General features: G+C 42.6%; 1 protein-coding gene across 6 annotated transcripts in view; it reads left to right on the top strand.

Annotated features, from left to right (window-relative positions):
- Pbx1 (PBX homeobox 1) overlaps positions 1-25,012 on the top strand; it is a 311,495-nt gene that overhangs the window by 224,175 nt on the left and 62,308 nt on the right. For 4 of the 6 annotated variants that reach the window (XM_036202140.1, XM_036202139.1, XM_036202141.1 and 1 more), the window contains 5 exons: positions 10-254; positions 5,865-6,055; positions 13,320-13,455; positions 18,421-18,580; positions 24,798-24,910. In XM_036202140.1, the coding sequence (XP_036058033.1) occupies positions 10-254; positions 5,865-6,055; positions 13,320-13,455; positions 18,421-18,580; positions 24,798-24,910 (845 nt within the window). The remainder of the gene's footprint in view (positions 1-9; positions 255-5,864; positions 6,056-13,319; positions 13,456-18,420; positions 18,581-24,797; positions 24,911-25,012) is intronic. The other 2 variants (XM_036202143.1, XM_036202142.1) reach the window with 1 other exon arrangement.

Raw genomic sequence — 25,012 nt, forward strand, 5'->3', positions numbered from 1 at the left:
TCTCTGTAGTTTTGAGTATTCGGGGAGCCCAAGAAGAGGAGCCCACAGACCCCCAGCTGATGCGACTGGACAACATGCTGCTAGCGGAGGGAGTGGCAGGGCCCGAGAAGGGCGGAGGTTCGGCGGCAGCGGCGGCAGCAGCGGCAGCTTCTGGGGGCGCAGGTTCAGATAACTCAGTGGAGCATTCCGATTACAGAGCCAAACTGTCACAGATCCGACAAATCTACCACACGGAGCTGGAGAAGTATGAGCAGGTAACCACACCCCTGCAGAGTTACAACCCGATTGCAGGGTCTGCTGGCTTCCACTGGCCTCTGTTTGTTACAGGACATTATTCTTTTGACCTTGGGAAGAGACACTTCAGCCTGTCCTTTCCGTGCTGGGATCAGCTGAGTCACATGTGCTCTCTCCTTTCCGGGTGCTATGTGGTATGATACACAATTCCCTGCAGAGATAGTAGGTCATCTTAGGAGGCATCCTAGAGTCATAGCAAACTCAATTCCAGCCCTAGCATCCTTTGACAGTGTCGTGGACCTGCATACTGGATCCTGGAGGAGCAGGCATTGCATTTGATAGAGAACCGTAGATTTGCAAAGGATCATTGAGACCTTCTGATGGAAAGAATACCATGGCTTTAAGGTACAAAGCAGTCTACAGAGAGGAGGTAGCTTGATGTTGAGAGAGCTGCCCCCTGTTAGGGAAAGCCCCTTCTGTCCCCCATGCCTTCAGACTTCTACATCAGTGCTGGTTTTCCAGCCTTTGTGAACAATAGTGCTCTTGCAGGAGTCTATCAACACCTGACTTTCATCCATTTATTTAGCCGACAAACATACTTGTCGTCACCATTGGATTTTATGCTGAACCCAGGTCCTGTACAATGTCTCTCCCTTGAATTAGATTTTCTTTTACTGTTTTTATGAACCCAAAAAGAAGGGGGAAAAAGCACTCTACTCATGACCGCCTAGGTAGGTGGCAAATGCAAACTTAATAGAAAATTTAAATTTTAAAATAGAAATGGACATTTTAAAATTTAAAGTGGAGAAAGTTCCATTATTGCGTTCCTGTCCACCTTTGAAACGGATACCCACGAAGTCCACTCTCTTATACAGGGAGAAATGCCAGGCCTCCTTAAGTGAAGCGTAGTGAAATTCAGTCTTCAGACAGGTGTAGTCTAGTAGTCTCGGGCTGAAGGAAGAGAAGTAAAAGTCAACATGTTAAGAACTGTCAGTCATTGCCCTGTTCCTTCTTGGAAAAGAACAAATGTGCTGACACATCCTTGGTTCATGGAGACTTGTCTCAGGTCCCAGGAGTCTAAAATAAGCTGCCTACCTAATCATGGTGCTTTTCCCTACCTGCACCATCCTACATCTGTGCTCTGCCCTAACTTAGTGGGATAACTAGTAGAAGATGCATGTGTAGATTTTTCTTATGAGGGTCTCTTAATGGCATCTTGGTTTATGTTGTTTGTGTTATTTTTACTTCACCTTCTCCAGGAAGCCTGGCCTCTGCCTAGAAACCTGCCTAGACCTGACAGCTAGGCTAATTCATGCCAGATAAGCAAGGCACAAAAGGAACTCAGAATACAGCTTTCTCTAATCGCACAACTGCACTGTGTGTGTGAGACTTGGAGATGTTGAAAGATGGCATTATTGTTAGCGTGGGATGCAGTCGGCTCAGAATTGATTTCTCCATCAAAACCCCTTTGTCCCTTTCCCATCCTCATCCAAAATGGACGACCACTCCAGCAGCAGTAGTCCATTCTGATAACATACTCACTATTGCAAAACATCAGGGCCAATGTAATTGCACCCACTCTTCCCTGTTGTTTTGTTATAGGATGCCCAGGACCACCTGATGCAGGTGAGATGGAAGGGATTAAACATGTGTCTGAGGTCACACATCCAGGGAGGAACAGAGGTTGCCCTAGAGTCCTGTTTTGACTCTTAGGGCTCTTATTAAAACGAGGGCTGACTTCATTAAGGAAAAAGGAAGCATAGACATCGCTCAACGTTGAATTACAAGCATGTCCTGTTGCCTCCCTGGGCTGGACTGCTGGCACCAGGCTAGTGATATAAATGTTCTCTCTAGAAACTTCTTGTGAATTCCTGCCTACTCTAAATCAGAGAGATGTTGGAAGTAAAGAACTTAGGGAGGAAGCCCCACGAGTACACAGCAAATTATGCAAATGTAGCAGTGGTCGACTTGTCTTGTATATTTATTAGATTTAGGAAGTAAAGCGTCATGTCTCCTTATTTATGTGGGCAGTTTCTGGATGAGAAGTGAATTCTGCTTAACACATTTTGGATGCTTAATAATTTATTAAAATTAGTTTGTTAATTATAATAAATAGCTGCTTGCAAGGCGATGGCGCTGTTAACCTTTTAGCTAGTATGTTTGAGAGATCCATCTTCTTCATTTTTCTGTAACAGTTCCTCATGGGGGCTTTGTTAAAAGTAGGGAACCTCAGTCAAGTAAAATGTCACCCTCCGTGTTCATGGTTGTTACTGTCAATCCTGCTGTCTTTGTTCTGTACTTTCTATATTGATAATAGATAACCACACGATCATTAACTACCACCTCTTCCCTCGTCCCAGGCCCTCCAAATAAACCCAACTGAACAAGCTACTACTTTATCCCAAGGTTATTAAATAAGGAAGCTTCTAGAAACTTTCATCATTATTAGATGACAGTGTTAAAACACTTGTGTAGCAGATCATGTTGGTGGTTAAAAGCTGGCATATTCAAATAGATAAAAAAAAAAACCGTGGTATCAGAAAGCCAAATCTTATTCCACAGGCTGTTTGTAAAAATGACCCTCTTATTGCTTTGAGGAGCTCTTCAGATTTTGTAAACAATGCCACTGAAGTATAAATCCCCAGTGCTGAGCAGGGGTGGAAGAACTCAGTTCACAGTTCCTCTTACTTTTGTGAGTGAGACAGGCGCCACATTCATTTGGAAGGAGACAGGAAGAAGATGGATTGTATAACATACAGTGTGTCAGCCAAAATCTAGACCTTGTAAGATTCCCTACCTGAGCTTTTCTTTAGTTTGCTGGGACTCGAGGTACCCTTGGGCTGCGTCCCTGGGCTCCTTCGTTGTAGAAATCCCCATGCCCCACAAGATGGCTTGAGTTCTTCATCATGGCTCTCTGTGATAGTCCACAGCAGAGAACCACCAGACCTTGAGGAGTCTATTTTATTTTGTTCTCAAATATGTACCTTCCTGCCACACTGTGAGCTCTTGACTTAACAAGAGGAGCCCAGCTTCCAACATTGTCATGGTGGGGAGCTGAGGGGTCGCTGTAGACGGTTCAGGTCCTAGAAGACTCTGGACCATCATGTCCTGTCCATCTATGATAAGCTCAGAAATCTTGCAGCTCAGCTGTGTGTTCTCCCAGCTCTTTAGCTTTGCTCCAGCTCAGCAGTGGGTGGAAGGACTCCACTGTCTGCTCATTGCAGAGCATAAAAGGCCCTGGATTAAAATGCCCCAACTAAACAGCAGATATTGTGAGTATTTTGATTCACTGTAATGAAACACATTATTATTAGCCAAGCACTGTGGCTTCCCAGCTGAGAGCTGGTATGTTTGACAAAACCCTCCTAGCCTGCAGCTCCTGCTCCATGCCAGTCCCCTAGGGCTGGGGATACTGCAGCCCAGCAGATTGCTTTGTTTCCTCAAAAAGATAGCTGTGGGCTTGCTATGAGCCTGGCCCTCTATGCTGTGGCATGGGGGACTCGGAATTCCTGCTAGCTCACTGTCAGATTTTATTTCCCACTCTTTGTGGTACCAAAGCCTGAGTTTGGTTTGGGAATAAGACTGTAAAAGATCCAATGACTGGATAACACTTTTCGGAATGGAGAATGCTATATAGATCACCTATTTGTGGCTTTTTCTTCAGCGTATTCCTACAGATTAGAGAGGGGGACATTGATTGTCACATTTATTTTACCAAGACAGAAATGAAGCCTGCAGAAGTTTGCTCTATCAGGATGATATGGTGGATTTCTAGGTTACCTCTGTATTTATTTACTTTATTTTATATGTAAATATTTTACCTGAATGTTTGTGTACACCACATGTATACAGTGCCCAAGGAGGCCAGAAAAGTGTATTAGATCCCCTGGAACTGGGGCTGCAAATGGTTGTGAGCTGCCATGTGGGTGCTGAATACTAAACCTAGGTCCTCTGCAAGCAGCAAATATTCTTAACTGCAGAGCAATCTCTCCAGCCACTAACTTAAGTTACCTAGGTTTTGAAGCCATAATGAAGACACAGATTTGTTGGCCCTTATATGCATGGTACACATGGTAACTCTGCAGTTCTCTGCCATACCTTCTTAGGTAGGGGGTTATCATCCCAGCTTACAAAGGGAAAGAGACAAGATACATTAAATAACTTCCCCAAATACCATGACTGCGTACGTCCTGCAGGCAGGGACCTGGGCAACCTGCCACTCAACCCATTTCCTGGTCCATACAAATGATCTCCTCTACACGTAGGTCTCTATGCACAAGAACATGGGTACCATTTAATGTGTTAGAGGGTTGAAGAATAATTAAATCTTTCAGATGGATAAAATATGCCTTTTGATAATGTAAGAGTTTGCATAAATATTCACAGGGGCAGGGTTCAAAGCAGGCTTCCCACTGTGGAGTTCAGATGCCACCCTGTGGATGCCTCTGCCTGTGTTCCTTTGGTCATCCAAACTCAAAGAATGCTTCAATAAATAGCCCATGAGTGTGGGCTCCTGTTATTGCTACTGTATTATTGACACATATGAAGAGCTTTATGTCATAAATCTCAGGAATGCAATGTTGTCAATAGCAAGCGTGTTTCTGCTCTTCATATTAAACTTGGAGTCCTTTGAGTCCCAAGTTTGAGGTTCTCAAAGCACCATCTTACTCTGTAATTACAAATCTAATACAGGTTTACAGCATTGCTGTGAGTTAATCGGTGAAGAGAAATTTTATCGAGTATTCAGCTAATGAAACTAGACTCTGGATGTTAAGTATTTATAACAGAATGAGAGGATAGCAGTTTCCCAAAGAGTGAGTTCAGGCTCTCAATTCCCAGGCTCGTAAACGATAGGAAGCATTTGGGTCACACTTTGGTCCTTTCATGCCTCCCATGTGCCTTTGGGAAAATCTCTTCATCCCTCTGGAGCAAAGTTTTCCCAAGTAGAAAATGAAGAAGTAGAGAAGTTAGATTTCCGCTTTGACTTCCATGGCTGGCTGATAGTCTACTCCTACAGGGGTGGTTGCTAGACCCTCTAAATCACATTGGATGCCCTGTTTATAGGATTCATGGGGGCAGATTCCCCTGTGTATAGATGAGGCATAGGAGGGCTTCTTTAGCTAGAACTCAAAGCCAACTAATGAGAAATCTCTGGAAAAAGTTATCAGGTTTTTTATTTTGTGATTCCTCTTAAACTCTTGGCTGTTTAGGTATCCCAAAATTGAATATTTGGAAGCTCTACCATGTCTGGGATAATGAGCAAGGCAAAGAAAATTCATGATGTATTTGACCCCAAGTCTCTCAGCTCTTAAAATAGGGGCAAAAGGCAGGGATGGATGCTAAATATTTCTCCTTTAACTGCCCTAAAATTATAGGGAAAAAAATGATGTTAAAATGATTCAGAATTTTATTTTCCCTTATGAAGTTGAAGCCAGGGCCAAAATATAGAGGTAGATCCACTGGGAAGAAAAGGAATTTCCAGACAATCATTTATTTTTGCTATCAGATTTGATAAAATGTCGAATAATCTTCTAGTTTTCCTTACTTGTACACATCTCTAGAAAACTGTGGACTCTGTTTGCTAAGCCATAAATTTCAGCTCACCCTACGTTCACTGTGTTGTCACACAGGCATGCAATGAATTCACTACCCATGTGATGAACCTCCTTCGAGAACAAAGCCGGACCAGGCCCATCTCCCCGAAGGAGATCGAGCGAATGGTCAGCATCATCCACCGCAAGTTCAGCTCCATCCAGATGCAGCTCAAGCAGAGTACTTGTGAGGCGGTCATGATCCTGCGCTCCCGGTTTCTGGATGCGAGGTGAGTCTCTGGGTTGTGTCACGAGGTTGTCAGGACCTTTAAAGAGAAACACTGATCTAACAGAGTCAGCCTTCATGAGTTGGCCCTCTCTGAAGCTTCAATTCTATGACACTGAATGCTGAGCTACTTTGGGCGAGCTCCACTGGTGACAAGGAGAAACTAGGCAGGATTTGTAGTTGGTGGTGGTATACAGCACTGTGCTTGTGGTCACTTTACTAGCAGACCACAGTGACACTTCCTCCAAGGAGGCCTGTTCTAAGTGCTTGAAAGCTGAGATCTTCCCACAGAGGATAGACAGAGAGTGTTCTTCATTGAGTTCAAGAAATCTTTCTTAGTAGGTGACCATGAACTATACTGTGGATGGCTTAAGAAGTCTGAAGTTGAATAGTCCATGCTTTCCTGAGCTAAAGAGGCAAGAAGGTGGCTTGATAGGGACTCGGTTGGTTTGATGTTTCCTGTCTGGCTTCGGGGATGCTTGTGGCCTTACTTACGAATTCAAAATATTTGTTTGACACAAACGGGGCTAAAATGGTCCTTTTAACAAGTGTGAGAACTGAGAATAAAAGACTAAGACCCAACTCTTAATTGCTCTACTCTGTGGACCAGTGGATTCATTTGAACCCTTGCCTTCTCTTCTCAAGCCTCAGAGATAGTGATAATCAGATTTTATCTTTATCTAGAAGAAGACTTTTGATAGAGCAAATGCTTCCTGTAGTGTAGGTATTCCTTGTAACCCACAGTTCATCTTGAATTAGTCATCTTTTGTAACTGTACAATTCCTGAAAACATTCCCAGCATAAGACTTTTATTATCGAATGTTAGTATGTCATGGTCAGCATATCATTTCATGCTGTATATAGTTTTGTTCCTTTTGAATCAGACTGAAAGATTCATAGCTATTCCAGAATTGCTTTCCTCTCTGACATCATGCATTATTCAGCTCTCTGGCCTGCATTTTCTCTCTCTTCACAGTGGTAGTCTTTCGTGCTCTACGGACCTATTTAGCAGTCCCCAGCGTCTTCTCCCATCTCCCCCTTCTCGCTCTGCTTTTGGATTGAGTGAGGTATTAAATGAGAATGCCAGCCTGCAAGATACACCTCTAGGCTAATAGGATCCCATAGTCAAGAGAGGTAAAAAGGGGGATGAGACAGAGAAGATGGCGTGGCAATTGAGATCATAAACTACCCTAGCAGAGGACCTGAGTTCAGTTCCTGGTAAGTCTATCAGGGACAGCTTGCAACCGCCTATAACTTGAGCTGCAGGGGAACCAAAGCCCTCCTCTGACCTACATGGGCACATAGGCACTATAGTCATATGTACAGCTCCCCCGCCCCCAACATATACATATAATCAAAGTTAAATCTTCAAAAATAGAAGTAAGGTTTCCTCTCTGGGTGAAGGGATATAATAGTAGGTCAAATCAAACCCCCCGCAGCCGGACCCTCTGTCTCTCCTGCCCAGTGGCCTGCTGCCAGCCTGCTTTCTTTAAGGCAGCCATTCTGCACAATGTGAGCGACTGGTGGCTTCTGTCTTGGTCCCTCCTCTGTGCCTCAGCCGCCACCACGCAGCATGTGTTGCTTATGTCCCCATGGTAACTCCCTTCGTTAAAATGCTGGAGTTGCTATTTACGTTGGCAGATCCTGGAAGGGAAAGAAAGAAAGAAAGAGAAGAAGAAAAGAAATGTTGGGTCCAGACTTTTTTGTTTTTGTTTTTGTTTTGGGTTTGGTTGGTTGGGTTTTTGTTTGTTTGTTTTGGTTTTGTTGGTGGTGCTGTTTTGGAAGAGAGAAACAGGAGAAATGAGCAAAACAGAACAGTTGTCTATAGGGGCTTCTCTTTGCATCTGTCCCACTGTGCCCAGCTGAAGGTCAGATTCTAAAAGGACACAGGACTAGATGTGCTTTGTACACACTGCTTCCACTGGCCTCTGCGTAGATTCTTCCTTTTGGAACCAGAAGGGCAACCGTTCTAAGGGAGGGTCTCTTTCTTACTTGAGTAAGAAACCTTCATGTCACCATTCTGAACCAAGATTCAGAGCAGAAGCAGTCACCCTCTAGTCTTGGTGGTCTCCTCTCTTTGTATGGCTATATTTGTCAGCAAAACATCACCCCAAATGCCAGCCCAGCATGAAGCAAATGGCTTTCCCAGCTCACAGATAAATGCCTGCCCAAACTTCCTGGTTAGGGAACTTACCTAATCTCCTATCAGTAATTGAGGGAGAGAGCTAAGCCAACCCCAGGGAGAGAGAGATTCAGCACTCCCATAGATTTTCATGTGCTCCCCTCCACCTCAACCTACACTCCCTGAACTGTGCATCTGATGGGCAAGGCCTCATCAAATAAGATTTCATGGAAGACAAATGGAATACAAAGAAGACTTGATTCAGTAATGGGATTAGTCTTTGTGATCTAATAGGTGTGTAGAAATGACTGTTACTCTCCTTTATGGTGGGACATGCCTCGTATTAGCTTTCAGAGGCTCTGTAGCCGATTATCACACATTTAGCAGCAGAAAACCATATACGTTTATTACCTTGCAGTTCCTGTTGGACTACAGTTTGGGCATAGCTCGGCTGGGTATTCAGCAAAAGCTCCCACAGCTTCTGTAGCTACATCTGAAGTTCAGGTGGAATAAACTCTCTGTTCCCTGTGGGATTTATCGAGCTTCGGTTTGTGGAGTCCACCCCTCTCTAGAAGCATTTCACAATCAGACCGCTTACTCTCTCCCTGGCAGTCTGCAAGACAAACCCTCCTTGTTAATGCTTTCACCTAGGTGAGAACCCGTTGTGATCACCATCCAAGTCACTTGAAGGAGAAGGTGTTGTACACACCAGGGTCAGGGGCCTTGGAGTCCTACTCACTGCACTTCTCAGCTGAGGTCTTGGCCCAGATATCTCCAACTCATAGCCTTTCCCCTACCTTATACTGATATAAGGATGTCAGCAAAGTTGAACGTAAAATTCCATTCATTCATTTATCATCCCATACTATGTATCTCGTACTCTGTGCTGTCCATCTTGGTTAGTTGATTCAGTGTTACACATTGTGTTTCTCCTAAAGAGACCAAAAGGGGGAATTTTTAAAACATATCATGGTTTTGAAGCAAACATTTTTAGTTTTTTTCCTATAGTGCTTGGTTGGAGTTGGCAATAGTAACACTTGTGGACTGTGCCCTGAATTACCAAAACCAGGTCCAAAGCAAAGGAGAAGACATCAATAAAGTACAGGCAGACTGACCCTATATTCAGTTATTTATGCATCTAATTAGACTCCTGGTAGTGGCCAGATGGTGTTTTAGCTACTAGAATAGCAAATATAATATATAAATACCTTTTCATAGCTCACGATCTCATGGGCACACCCTTACAGATAAGTATAGAACTGCATGTTATACCTAAGAACATCCACCTACCAACTCTGTCAAAAGGGGAAATGTACGGGAAACTGAAGCCATCTTGCATTTCAGAAGAGAAGGATGCTTGGGAGATAGTTGGAGTAATAGGAGTAACACAGAGCATCTTCACTCAGCTTCTGCAGCTTTACCTACCCAAGAGCTTACTATGGGCTAGATACAAGGTCTCAAGTATGAATGAGATATGTTCCTGCCCTTGAGGAATTTGCTTTTTTAGATGCAGACATATAAGCTGTGAAAACACTGAGAGAGAAACATACCGGACTGTCTGAAGAAGTAGAGGAACCTACCTGCAGGCCCCAGGGTCTTTGATTAATGAGGACATATATGATGATGCTGGACAAAATGGTGTAGCAGTGTGTATTGAGTTGGGGAAATGAGGATGGAAGAGTAGGATAGACCCAGTGAAAACCTTGGCTACACCAGGGAGATTTTGAATCCCTCCTTTTAAGGAGTAGGGTTGTTTAGGGAAGGGTTGCGAAAAAGTGTTGCACAAACTCTGAAATTCCACGGGATTCACATTCTGGCTCTAGTGTAAATGGCCCCTGTGATCATGGACAAGTGACTTAGCACCCCCAAAACTCAGTTTTTGTGTTTATAAAATGGGGATGATTCTGTACATGAGATTGTGTAAGGTAATATGAAAAACAAATATAGTATCTGGCATATATATAATTCTCATTCTGTAATTTCAGTATAGTGCTCATAGCAATTCCTGGTCCACTCATTTATATTTAGCAAATTTAAATATTATTATCTTTAATATATGAGTGAACATAACTTCTATGATGATATGATATATTTATATATAACATTAGTATCCATTATCCACTTTATAGCTTGGTGACATCAGTAGAGAGAACGTTGGTTTAGGAAGGTTGCTATAGAGATTCTGCTGAGGCTGTGCTAAACTGGAAGAGTGAAGTGAACCACTGCTGACCTCTCTGATCTCATACTGGGTCAGCATAGCCAGAGGAGAAAGTACGGTCCACACCTTGTGGAATAGTCACAGGAATTTGTTCTTGTTTGAAGATGAACATGGCTATCTTACAGAGCAAAAGCAAGCAGTGGGCTTTGTGGTCATCCAGTGTTTCTGCAGAGTCCTAAACTTTCCTTTCTTCCATGAGGGTTGTTTCAGCATGGTTTCTGGCAGCATCAGTCTAAAGGTGCATGTCTAGTTTATGGCCATTTGACTCAGAATTAAAATATAAAATCAGGATGCTACTACTAGCCTCATATCAGCTGCATGGTAGCCTCGGGTCACTATGGCGACTGTATTGGCAAACACAAACACAGAACATTCCCTCATCATAAAAACACCACTTGACACCATTAGTCAGCAGTGCTGTGGAACACACGGGCTCATCTAAACCATTCAAAAATAGCAGTGACATCAGAAGTGGAACAAAGGGAGGGATGTGAACGATCAGCACTGTCAGGACCTGCTGTGGGGCCAAGATCAGATGAGGGTAAGCATGCACCAAGAGGGAATCTGTGCTTCTCGTTGTCATGGTTCTTTTAGAAAGAGAAAAAAAAAAAAGTCTCCCATGGGCCACAACCAGACGGGCACCTGTCTTTAAAATGCTGTAATAGTCAATGAGCATCCACATTTTCTTACACTAAAAGCCAAGATCCTGATGGAGAGAGATGGCCCAACCATTAAAAATACTTACTGCTCTTCCTTAGGATCCAGGTTGCATCCCAGCATCAACTTCTAGACTTAGAATTGTCTGTAACCATCTGTAATAGGAGATCTGGTACCCTCTTCTGGCAGGACATATGCATAGTGCATAGATATGTGCAGGCAAATTGCCTATTCTCTCTCTCTCTCTCTCTCTCTCTCTCTCTCTCTCTCTCTCTCTCTCACACACACACACACACACACACACACACACACACACACACACACTCCACAGTGATCACTGCTTCTGATTGGCTGGAGATGGCAGCTGTTAACCCACAATCAGGTACCACTAAAGCCAGGAAAGCAGTTGTCTCAATGCTCAACCTTACCTTCAGACAGGAGTTATTTTCACTACATTTCCTGAAGCTCTGAAGAAATCCTGATCACAGGGTTTCAGAGACAGGTTAAGACCACAGAGAGAAGTGATAAGCGAATCCGTCTGAGTAGACGGGACCACCTAGGGATGGTCACAGGTCGCAATGACATCCAGAGAGCCAGCAACAGCTGTCCACACCGTCCCCACACTACCCGCTCGTTCCAGAGAGGTTTCCTTTGAGCTTGGTTGGAAGACTCCCAAAATATACACTGTAATGCTAATTGCAAGTAATGGGCTGAAGGATTTGGGGTTCTCCCAGCCACAGAAGCATTCTGGGTCCAGTTTGCCCGCCAAAAACAATGCTCTGTAAGAAAAACACTGTTAGGGTCTTTGAAGGCAAACCCAAAGAGGGCACCATTAGCCACGGGGCCATCTTCCTCGAATTCCCATTAGGCAAAGCCTTTCCACCCGTGCCTCCTTTTTCTTTGGGCTTTTGAATCCAATCTGTCCAATTTCTGAAGCTGGATGACCCAGAAACTCAGCATGATTTGGGAGAGTGACTTGGGCTCGGCATAATCTGGACAGATGTGGTTGATACCTGTGGGCAGATGGTGTTCATCCGGTAAAATCAGGTACTTTATTGTGTTAATTAATCCAAGAGGGACCCTGAAAATCCAATATTAGCTGAATTTCCAGTCTAGCAAGGCCACCAGTGCTTTCTGTTGGCTAAATTTGGACAGTCTGTGTCCTGGAGTAACCAGAGATGTTCTAGAAATCTCTTCCTTAAGGAACAGCTTTGACAAAAGCAAGGCAGGTAAATGTGCTAATAGAGGAAAATTAAAAATGAAGGCTTTACCCACTTCAAAGAGGGAAAACCAGGTCTACAAAGAGCCCAGCATCCTCTAAGAGACTCAACAACTACACACAGGCCTTTGCACTAAGAAAGTAATAAAGTGATTCTCCCTTGAAATTTGTTCAATTAGCACTCCTTTTTAAAAAAAGGCAGAAAAGTGCTTTTATGAAAAGAAAAATGGTCGTCTTCCTTTTGGCAACCTGTGTTTGAGGAAGAATTCTGTGAGCTTTTGTTTTGCCATTTACCAGCTGTTCCTGCTGAAGAAATGGCATCTCTCTCTGTTTGAGGGAGGTCAGACAGTCAGGGGGTTAATCTCAGTCAGCTTCTTGCTCTCTTCCTCAGATGGCTTTTTAAACTGTTGGATGCATTTGCATGGGGATAGAATAGAGAGAAAATGATAACTTATTTTCAACTCGGGGTTACAGAGCCTCTGTGTCGCTGCCAGGAGGCAGGGTGTATAGATGGAAGAGACTGGCTTTGTTGCCAGACTATCTCCATAGCATACCTGCTGAGTGACTTAGAACACAGTACTTCGTCTTTGAATAGGAGGAACCCATCTCCCTCACAAGTGAGGTGAATGGCTTCAGTTCATTCCCATGAAGGAAAGTCTTGGAGTGCAACCCCTGAGTCCAGAGTTTCTCTGGTGCCAAATGTCCCATCAAGTACTTCCTTTTTATGGTCCTTGTGTGCTACCCAGGAGCTCTTCACATTCAGTTGAAGAAAATGATGCTTAGTGAGACCCCTCACAGTCTGTCAGATGATATCTAGCTGGTGTAGGATTCAAACCCAAGGTGGCCTGAATGTACAGATAAGCTTGGTTCTCTTCTCCAGTGTGTGTGAAATACAGAAGAATCATGCTTAGTGGTTTGGGCATCCAGCCCCATTTACAAATTTCCTTGAATTCACCCTTTGCTCAGAGATGTATCTTCTAGAAGCAGATACTGTTCTGTTTCTCTAACATGACCTTCTTCTTTCTTATCCCTCTCCCTTTCTCCTTATGAAGGCGGAAGAGACGGAATTTCAACAAGCAAGCCACAGAAATTCTGAATGAATATTTCTATTCCCATCTCAGCAACCCTTACCCCAGTGAGGAAGCCAAAGAGGAGTTAGCCAAGAAGTGTGGCATCACAGTCTCCCAGGTGAGGAGCCCTCCAAGAGCCAGCTTGTAGCCTGGCCTGGTGGAGCCTCATGGCGGGGTGTTGGAGGTTTTTATTGGACATTCAGGTTTTGTACCATCCACCAGTGAGTGAATGCCTAGAAAGGACAAGGTATGCATGTAAGATGGTTTCCAGGTAAGTTAACAAGTCCAAAAGAAAGCAACCAGAAGAAGAGAAAAATTAGAAAACAGTACAAAAAGAGGGATAGACCCCCTCTGGATTGGGTGTCTTAGGGTTTCTATTGCTATGATCTTAGAGACACCATGGCCTCAGCAACTCTTATAAAGGAAAACATTTAATTGGGGAGGTTTACAGTTTCAGAGGTTTAGTCTATTGTCATCATAGTGGGAAGCATGGTGGCGTGCAAGGAAGGCATAATGCTGGAGAGGCAGCTGAGAGTTCTACATCTTGGTTGCAGACAACAGGAAGTGAACCGTCAACCACACAGCATAGATGGAGTAAAGGAGAACTCAAAGCCCATCCCCATAGAGATACACTTCCTCCTATAAGGCCACACCTACTCCAACAATGCCACACTTTGTAATAGTGCCACTCCCTTTGGGGGCCATTTTCTTTCAAACCACCCACAATGGATAAGGTTTATTACATGATACCTGCACCTTCCATACTGCTTCTTCCAACTCAGACAATTCCTTAGCATTTTCCTCCAAACCCAGGAACTTTAATGAGAGTCAGTGAATCAAACTATTTGAATGAAAGGATTATAAATGCTTTCTCTTCATGTTCTGACTCTACAACTAACAACTGATTGGGAGAAGGAATTTAGCATGCCACTCTGATTACATTGGAATGGTTTCACAAAATGTCACTGAGTACCCCCTTCTTCCAACATGCATTAACTGTAACAGGTGCCTACTGACTTGGAAAGATACTTGATGCAAAAATTATATAGACGTGGAATCTCATTAATGTAAAAAAAAAAAAAGCAAGCAGTATTATTATTGAAACTTTGCCTCAGAATAAAAAAGTATATGGAAAATAATATATTCGCTTGGATTTGAGAAGTAGACTTCCTTACAGTAGTGACTGTCCTTGGAAACATTTGTGTAGGTAACACAGAATACATATAGACCTTTTAATCCAGGCCTTCATGAAGCTTCTCTGACCTAGCTGAAGGTCATTGCCAGTCTTAGCAGTTAAAGAAAGTAGGGCCCATGTATTCAAACTCAGTAGCTTAGCCTAGTTTTTATCTAGGGATGTTACCATTTTGTTTAGATTTAGACCTCTTGTCTATAGAAGAGGGGTGGTGTGGAAAAATCATGCTTTTTGCTACTGGTGGAGTATCTGAGGAATGGTTTTAAGGCACAAACCACACCACTAAGTCACAGGTCAGCAGATTTTAGTCCTCTACTTCCAAGGTAGAGTTAAACCGCCCCATGGAATGAATCTGAAGTCCATGACTCCAGAATTCAAATTTATCTTAGAAAGGAGGATGAACCCTTCTGGAGCCAATCAAGATCACAGCGAATGGTCTTGGCTTACTCTATCGACCTCTATCTTCTTCATCATGGTAACTCAAGTGGTGGTGAACACTTCGTTCACCACTAGAAGTATTTATATTCTATGTCACCTTTCTCTTTCCCCCACCTATCCTAAGGCCATGCCTGCCTCTCTGTCTCTATCTCTGTCTCTGTCTCTCTGTTTCTCACATACCACCACCACCACCACCACCACCACCACCACCACCACCACCACCGCAACAAATAAGCTTCTCTGCTCCACACTGATAAGCAAATCCTGGTGGGAAACAACATGATACCATTTGTAGGATAACAGGCTGGGAGCTTGTTTTTGGAAGGGTCAATGTGAGGTTATAAGGGATTCACTCTTACTTTTGAAGAATTTTCATTATACCACTTACCAATCATGGCTGGTTGGAACCTCCATGTAAAAGTTGTCTCTGTTTCTCAGATCTAGTGAAGTATTAAGTTTGTTTGTCAGATGGAAGCTCAGTAACCAACCTGTTTAGCATTAGACTCATGGGACCCATCTAACCATCCTTTGTTTCTTGGTACCATTATCTCTGGGCTTCCTTCCTCTCTTGCCCTGAGCCAGTCCCATTCCGTCTTTTGAAGTCTACTCACTTCTTCTCTTAGCTTTCATCAATACATGCTCCAGTCAGTGGACCTTAATCATTCCTTTTTAGCCACAGCTTCTTTTGACAGTACTAAAAAGCTATTGGTTTCTCTCATGACCCCCAACAAAAATAGTCTCATACACCTAAATTCATCTGAAATACCCCTAATGACGATCTCCTCTCCGGAGTCCCCAAAGGGCCCTCTTTCTGTGTGAGTGCTCTTCAGAGTTGTTGTTGTTTGTATGTTTTTTCCTCTTTGGGGCCCAACACCAGCTCCCAAATAAATATACAAAGACTTATTCTTATTTATGAATGCCTAGCCTTAGCTTGGCTTATTTCTAGCTAGCTTTTCTTAACTTAAATGATCTCATCTACCTTTTGCCCCTGGGCTTTTACCTTTCTCTATTGTATATACCTTTCTTTACTTCTTACTCTGTGACTTGCTGTGTGGCTGAATGGCTGGCCCCTAGCATCCTCCTCTCCACTTTTTCTCACTCCTCCCTCTTCTTGTTCTTCTTCTATTTATTCTCTCTGCCTGGCAGCCCCACCTATCCCTCTCCTGTTAAGCTGTTTGTTGCTCAGCTCTTTATTAGACCAATCAGGTGTTTTGTTTAGACAGGCAAAGTAACACAGCTTCACAGAGTTAAACAAATGCAACATCAAAGAATGCAACACATCGTTGCATCATCAAGCAAATATTCTATAACATACATGAATGGAACACATCTACAACTCATATTCCACACCAGTGTGGTCCTCAGGCAGTAGTAACAGCAGCAGCAGCATAGCACCTGTGAGCTGTGTGAAGTTCAAACTCTTGAGTCTTATACCAGCCCTGTATCAAAATCATTGAGAAGAGGTCCTGGAATCTGTTTTCACAAGCCATCTGTGAATACTTAACTCTGAAAAGCACCATTCCACATACTCACAGCTACAAATGCAACTCCATTTGAATATCCAGATGGGGCTTTTGTCCCAGAACACTGGACTCATGTAGCTCACTTTCCCCTGGATTTTGCCGTGGCTCTGCCCATAGGCTCTTGAAATGTAACATCCTTGAGATGTAAATCAAACACTCCCCACAAAACCTTTTATTCTTTCTGTATTGCCTGACTCATGCTACCTATCCATATGCATCCCTTGTGCTTGACACATCTGAGGCCTTTCGTCTGTGACAGTTGAGTATTAATTAATGAAACATCGGCTCTACATATTATCTGAGGTAGAGGATACCATTGGTGCACTGTAGGAAATGCATGAGCCTACCTACCATCAAGCAGTTCTCAGGTAAGCAGGAAATCTTTCCCAAAACACATCCCTCATATCCCTCTTTCATTCTTGTTTGTCCACATATAGCCACTACTGGACCTTGGTGATTTCCTTCCTTCTTTCCTCCTAAACTACCTTCATCTTTCCCTCTTTTTTTCCAGCTACTTTTGAAAAACGCCCCTACCTTTTCCTCTGCTCCCTGTTGCCCATAGAAGTCAATAAGCAATGATAATTATGATTGATTCATATGAACAGTGAAACTAGATCAAGAGAAATTTGAATTTCAAAGTGCAGTTGGACATGGCGTGGTCCTGAATTGTACTCAGAAGCGCCTTTCCTCTTCCAGTTTAGCTCTGCTTTTCTGCATTTACAACAAATAAAGCAAATCGTTATTGAATTTTTTCCTCTCTTGTTTACTAAGATTGCACTGGTACAGTTTGATTTTCAGAAGAAAGACTTGGCATTTCTGCTGTAGTATAAGCCATATAGACCTCTGACTGCTAGCTAGATTGAGAAGATGTGTTAGCTTTGTAAATGCTTTAAAAAAACAAGTATAATTTCACCTTAAAGTGTCTTTATCTGCCATTGTTGATGGCAGGTTGAGTGTGAATTATATATGAGGTATGTTTGTTGCATGTGTGGTCAGTTTGCTCTTCTCTAATAGGTTTTCACAGTTTGTTCTGTAACTAAATAAATGCCACAATACTGTATTCCAAAATCCCATTGAAAAGTGGGGTGTTATTAGAGGTCCCTCCCTGAGGCAGGACTTGCGGGGTAAACGTCAATGTATGCCCCCACTCTTTTTGGTAGACATCTTTGTCTCAATGGGGAAGAAGTGCCAACCAGAGCCAAGACAGCTGCTGTGAGCCGCAGGAAGGAAATAAATGAACAAAAGAAAGTAAATTAGGTTTATTGTGTTCATTGGCTTTAACATTTAAAAGCAAGAATTCAAAGTAATAATTAGTTGTATGCATCAGGTTTTTTTTTTTTTTTATACATAAGACCAAGCTTTGTATAAGACGATGAGTACAACTATATTGATAAAGTCTATAGCACAATACAGCTAAGAATCAAAGTTTATATTAAGGTCATTTAACTTCTGAAAATTTCAAATGAGCGTATGCATGGAAACGTCCGTATGTTGGTATATATTTATATGGATAGTTTTAAAGGTCTGTGTATTTTAATTGTGCAATGTCAGCTTTAGCATTGCTTTGGAAAAGAACAAACATTTCTCCTAATATGTCTATTTAAATGTCATAAATTAGGGAATAAGCAAATTGAAAATACTTGTTTTAAAATGGAGAGCCTTGGCTTCAGGGAGCAAGTCTTCCATAGGAGAGTGGCCATCACAGTTGTCTTGTGAGATTTTAGAGAACCTATATTAGGTCATTGCTCTAGGATCTTACTTTACTTCAGGACTTTTAATTAATATTCCAAAAGTCATAAGTGAGATCAGAGTATTCCAGCCACCCCAAACACCTCCCTACCCCTAACCCTTCCCAGACTGCTCTGTTTCTCTACAATGTCTTCTGAAGGGTGAAATACTAAGTCTCGAAACTTCTCTCCTGCTGCTCTAGGTATCAAACTGGTTTGGAAATAAGCGAATCCGGTACAAGAAGAACATAGGTAAATTTCAAGAGGAAGCCAATATTTATGCTGCCAAAACGGCTGTCACTGCCACCAATGTGTCAGCCCATGGAAGCCAAGCTAACTCGCCCTCCACTCCCAACTCAGCGGGTTAGTTTCTTCTTTGATTTGGGGGGATTGTTCTCCATTTGTATATTTGTTTTTCCTACTTTGAGACTTTCTTTTAATTTTTACAGTTTTTGATTCATTGGTCTATACATCCAGTTATCATTTGTTCTCAGTGACACTTTTGGGTTTTTCTTGTCATATCAGAAGGACTATGTGTTTATAAGATGGGACTGTCTGCAAGTTTGTGTTGTCATGAATCTGTTGAACTTAAAATGGAGGAACATTGTGTGGTTTTAATGAGTCCTCTAAACTCACAGGTAAAACTTACTATTTCGAGGCTGTTCCCTTGGGTTGTCGTATGATGTTTTGGTCCTTGTTTATCTCACTGTCCCCATGCTATAATGTCTGGGTCATCTTCTGGCGTACATTTTGTGCAGGAGTGTTCACTCTTCTAGAAAAGATCTCATTAGCAAATTCTGGTGTGCAGAGCCAGGCTACAGTATTTCCTAGATGCTTTTTTAGAGATATTATTCTCTATTGGTTTTCTTTATGTACATGATCAGGAAAATTGTAGTCTGTTAATTCTGACCTTTCAGACTCGAGTATTCATATTATAATCTCAATCATTTATTTACTCTGGATCTACGTTTTATTTTCACAACCATACATTGTGCCACTGGATTCAGACTTTAGGCTGACATAGAAGTACATTTGGGGAAATACCCTGTGCTGTCACTTCTGAATTTCCATGATGCCAATAAAAAGTCAATACTATACAACGTATAACCTTCATGTTTCTATGCTTTAGAAAACGTGTTGCTGTTTCTGCTGGAGGGGATAAAGGGGAAACAAGCAGTTCCTTATTAAATATGTTTACTATCAGAAGTCATCCTTCTCCATAACAGACAAAATACAATTATTTGGAATGTGGAATGCACTTCTAATTCTGATGATACCAACAATATACTAGCAAACCTCAATATATTGAATCATAATATGGTTGCAAATCTGGGATTTCCTTGAGTCTATCGTGATTTCAACCTCATAGTCTAGTTGTTCACTGAAGAGGTTCTCCTTGCCATATGCCACCTTTGTAACTGGATGCCTGTGAGGTCCCACTCACTTCTCTTCTGTGAGCTTCTTCTTGCACTGATGTGTTACTATCAGGTTCTCCAAGACCCTGGGCTATATATTACCAAGACCTTCTTTTGTTTAATTGGAATCCCATGAAGAGAGCCATTGGCTTTGTAAACATTGCCATTATAGGACACTGTTTAATTTGATCCAGTTTTATGTTTCTCAGACATGCAAGGCAAGCTACCCTGAAGAACACATTTGTTTTTCAAAGTTCTGTTGGTTTTGTTGTTGTTGTTGGCCCTTGCTCTTCTTCCCCGTCATGGTGTGATTGACAAAAGAGCCAGGCCAACAGGTTCAGTAACCACAGTTTCCTCCTTCCCTATCTGGTCGACTATTAAAGATTTCATACCAAGCATCACAAGGTGAACGGCAGTGCTAGGCAGGCATTCTCACTTATATCTTTGGAAGAAGTATAATTCTGTCAATATTAGCAAAAATGCACTCAACACTCCTGCAGAGGTTATCATAATGCAAAACAGATATCAAAATGACTTTTTCCCTGTCCCTGCTCTATCTGCATCACAGATGGCTTAGCATGATTTATGACTAGTCCTTAGAAGGGCCCTGTGGGCTCCCTTCATTACTAAATCCATAACTATTTTTCTTTCCTAAAGCCCTTAAAAAGAGAAAAGTAAGCATTTTAACCCCCCACTCTGTGTTTAAGAATTATGTTGGCTCTTATAGAATGTCAGTCTGATTACAGTTTTCTAAGGAATTTTCTGGTGGCTTAAACTTCATATGACTATTCTGAGCACAAAGTACATTATTATGGGAAACTTGAGCTAAGCCTTCCAGTTGTGCCTAAGTTGTTGGAAATAATTCGCAAAGGAACCCTTTGTAATGTTCTCTTTCTAATACAGCGACCAAAGAAAACACTATTGTAGATGTGCAATAGCATGGAATATTAAAAGATAAATGTCTTAACAGGAAGAGTTCTAAATGGGCTTTTCTGTATTTTCTTCAGCTTTTAACCACCTAAATCATGACACAGATTGGAGGATTAGTGCTCAAACTTTTATATAGCATGTTTATTACATTGTGTGCTGGATCTTCAGTAATTTTGAAGGAGAAATGGTAATGGAAAGAGATTGTAAATAAGAGGTTAATATATGAAAAGGTATTTGGGTAGATTTTTGAAGTCTCAGATTCTGGCACCCAGGACGGTTTTATATTCTCAACATGAAAATGGAAATTCTCCCAGAATCTTTGCTTAGTTTACATATCATTTCTACTGCAAGAAAGACAGTACTGCAGATATATCCCCTTCCTTCCCCTGACTTCAGGGTGGTTAGCAAGACCACACGTCCATAGCCTTGTTTCCTCAGTAGACTTTGCCGCATCCTTTTCTGTAGCCCCACTTCATAAATAATCACTTAGGACTGGGTTCTGCGGGGGAATTTCCAAGTGTAGAGAGACTTTTGTCACACTTTATCGTGTCTTCCATCAGAGGTGGGCAAAGCAGATGCAGCAATGGAGGAGAATGAAAGAAAGTTGAGAAAGGGTGTAGGGAGTTGAGAGGACCAATCGATATAACTGTAAAAACCCTTGGCTATCACTCAAGTGGGGAAACCCCAAGTGATGAGCTCTCAATTTCCAATGTTTGAGAAGATTACAAAAGCATGAATTGAAGACTCAGAAAAAGGCAGACACTTTCTTAGAAGCAAGAATAAGACATGATTAGGTTTATATCTAGTAAGAAGATCTGTCCTCTGCACTCTCAGATGACATGGAAGTCTGGCTGAATCAGGCTGGTCCCTCAACCATGGGAAGCATGGGGTTTCTTTTAGACTACAGAAATTAAAACAGTATTTGCCAGGTAGCTGCTTCATTTTATGTGTGTGTGTGTGTGTGTGTGTGTGTGTGTGTGTGTGTGTGTGTGTATGTATATCCAAAGAGGAGTCATGAGTTTATACTTTCAGACATTTTGAGTTTCTTAAGAAACATATCCTGTCTTTGTTGTAGGTCATTGGTTCTCAATTAGGGGTCAGTATGTACCCCAGTAGACATTCAGTAGTATCTGGAGATGGTTTTCGTTGTCACCTGACATGATAGACAGAACTAAGGAGCCATTTAACCATCCCACAAGGCATAAGATATTCCCCACAGCAAAGAATCATCCAGCCTAAAGTGTCGGTGGTGCCCAGACTGGGAAACTGTTCACTGGGTTTAGGTTTCATTGTATTTTATTATTAAGTTAGTTGGGTTTTCTTGCATATTTGGGTTTTGTTTGTTTGTTATTGTTTTTCTGAACAAGCTTTAGACTCCTACAGATTGTTTGAAATGAAAATACTATCTTCAGGAACTTGCCTTATAAAATATGGATGTTAATACATTTCCATGTCATAGTATTTGCCCAAGCAAATGCTTTAGAGTCCTGGGTGATTCTTTATTTCTTCTCTGTCTAATTAAGTGCAGATGTCACTCTGCACACACCCCAAGTATCTCTGTGCGTACACTTGCCTTCATTCCTAGGCCAAATCCAAAACCTTCCAACTGCCAAGCACATCTTGAAGTGTGCTCCCAGTCATTGTGGATCACTCTACAGCACCCTGAAGATAAAGTGACTGGGTGACCTCAGTAAACTGGGTTAGATGCAGCTGCTCGTTGGGAATCCTTCAAAGAAATCCCGTTCACTTTCTGTCTGGGAATTATGTACTTCTCAGGAGGCTCTCCATTCAATGATCCATTTTTTCCAACTTTCAATGCTGGGTGAAGAACACACCCCTCCCCTACACATGTACCTTCATGCTTATGTAGACTTTACTGTGGAACTATACATACCTTCTCCTCCATCCACTCCATCACTTCCTCTAGAGTCTCAGTAGAGAGTCAGAAGCCATGACAGTGCCATCCATGGGTGTACAGAGACCATGAAATGCTGAACCAGCACATCCAAGAGCAGGAGGGACTATTTCTGCAATTACTGCTCTGATACAAATGCATTTGTACAAGAAGTACATTTGTATGCGCATATTTATCCCTGTGTATATTACACAGGCAGGCGTATTTACAATTTAGCTATGCACATATATATTTGGAAATCATCTGTGTCGATTGCAGTGTGTATCTTGTCAATGGCACACTCCATGTCTGCACGCTTCTATGGATGCCCTGCTCCTTGGCCTCAGTGTAGTCCTTTGGGGCACAGTTTGTGTAGTGGTTACCAATAAAACCTTAGCCAGGCAGACAGCATGTGTGATGATTATATGGTGTCTGGGAGTAGGGGAGAAATAAAGTACCTGGGCTTCAGACTCAGCACTTTGGAGCTAAGGAGCATGGGAAGTCTGACGACGTGAATGTGGCTATTGTGTAGGTTATTGGTTCCGATGAGTACTGAATAAGACCCTTATATTGCAATGGCTTTATCACTTAGGCAATGTCTCTGTGATTATAAACTTTATCTGAGTGGGCTATAACTTGTATGACAAAGCCTGGGTATGCTATACAACCACATGAACGGGATCTATGCTACATGTTGCTTCTCCATAGTGGGGGAAGATGGTTTCAAATATAGTGTGTCACATAATAATGGAAGGAAGTTACAGGCCTAATCTTCATCCCACTGACTGAATATAAATCACAGATGATGAGATATTGTTCCTGTTTTGCTAAGATCCAATGTTTCTAATTCCTTTTAGATAAGCTACATAGAAAAATGTGTACCAAACGAGACACAGTCCTTTTGTTAATACTTAAGTTCTTTCTCAACCATGAAGATAACATTCCCTTTGCATGGAAAAGCAGGAATGAGATGAGGGCTAGAGGCAGCATCAGCTTATGTAGAAACAGATGCACACTCCCCAGAACTAAGGAAACGGAGATAGTTCTTAACTGGTGATTCTTCACACAATTACAAACACCCGATTCCTCTAAGTGGCTCTTGCTGCTGACACGTGATGGCAGTGTAGACAGTTGTCTATCAGGTGCTGTGGCAGAGAGGAGAACACACTGCCTACTAAGTGGCTGTTCTCCGGAAGAAAAGGAAAGGCCTTCTCCTCCACTTAGCTGTGGAGAGAGAGCTCTCTTGCAGAGCTCGGATCCCTGTCTTGGGAGAAGAGAAAGAAAGCAACAGATTGGGAGCGGGGCATGACTCATGGCTGGGTGACTCCCCATTGGTGGTGGCTGTCAGAGGACTCAGGGCAAGAGCACAGGGTTAGCACAAGTCACAGAGTGCAACTGACCTGGGTCCCTGAGGTCTCTCCTTTGCCAGGCTAATGTCATGTTTTTAACCAGACCTTGCATGTTGAACTTCCTTTCCTATGCGCTGAACTGCACGATGGCTTCCAAGCTCCAATTAGCTTCAGAAACCCTGGTGTTCAGGGTGAGCTTGGGCTAGGTTCACCCCACAGAAGCCTGTGGCTGGCTCTAAAGCCAGCTGGATGGAACTTCCATCTCTTGGAGGTGAAAGCCCATGCTAACCTCTCCTTCTAGAGGCCTACTCTAAAAGTTACTAGAAGCATTTCATGCATGCTTGAAAATCTTGGCCCAGTGTTCTGCTTCATCTTTCTGTATTCTGGCAACTGATGGGAAGAATAAGCCATTCGCACATAATCTTGCCATCTTTGGGGTTTCCTGAGCTCTTGCCACATAGCAAAGATGTTCACCTTATTTCTAGAAACCGAGAATATCAATAGACCCCAGGAGACATTGCCTCTATGCACTCTCCTGTGTGCTGCCCCAATGTGAGTAGATGAGTTCAGCAAAGCATATTTAGAATCCATAAAAGGTGTCCTGATGCTCCTTTGTGGTGGCAGAACTGTCACTGGCCCACCCATGCTATTGGCTATAGTCCCCATCTTACTGACCCCCTGGCCAAACCTAGAACATTAGCGGCATGAAAGAGAAATCCTATGTAGACTACACTAGATGAATTCAGCTTCCCTTTCTCAGCTTAAAGTTGCTAGCAGAAAGCAGTCTTAATGGCAACTTCCTGTAACAGCCACAGTGTGCACCCTCTTGCTTGCTCTGTTCTTCATGCTACTAACCAGGCTCTGTGGATGTTGTTTTTGTCTTACATTTGATTTGGGGGGTTGCTTTGCATGCCATTCTCCTCTTGGCTGTTGGTTGCGGGGTTGAGCCTTTTCCTTTCTGTGATTCAGGTGCCTCACTCTTTCCTTTCCAGGTTCTTCCAGTTCTTTTAACATGTCAAACTCTGGAGATTTGTTCATGAGCGTGCAGTCACTCAATGGGGATTCTTACCAAGGGGCCCAGGTTGGAGCCAACGTGCAATCACAGGTAGGGACCCAGCCAATATGCCACCAGGTGAATTCAGTAGAGTCCAAGAACCTTCAGTTGTACCAGATTCCTGCTCCTGTCCAGACAGAGAGAGGGAAAAAG

The sequence above is a fragment of the Onychomys torridus genome, chromosome 11, assembly GCF_903995425.1.
Source record: "Onychomys torridus chromosome 11, mOncTor1.1, whole genome shotgun sequence".
NCBI classification, from domain to species: Eukaryota; Metazoa; Chordata; class Mammalia; order Rodentia; family Cricetidae; genus Onychomys; species Onychomys torridus.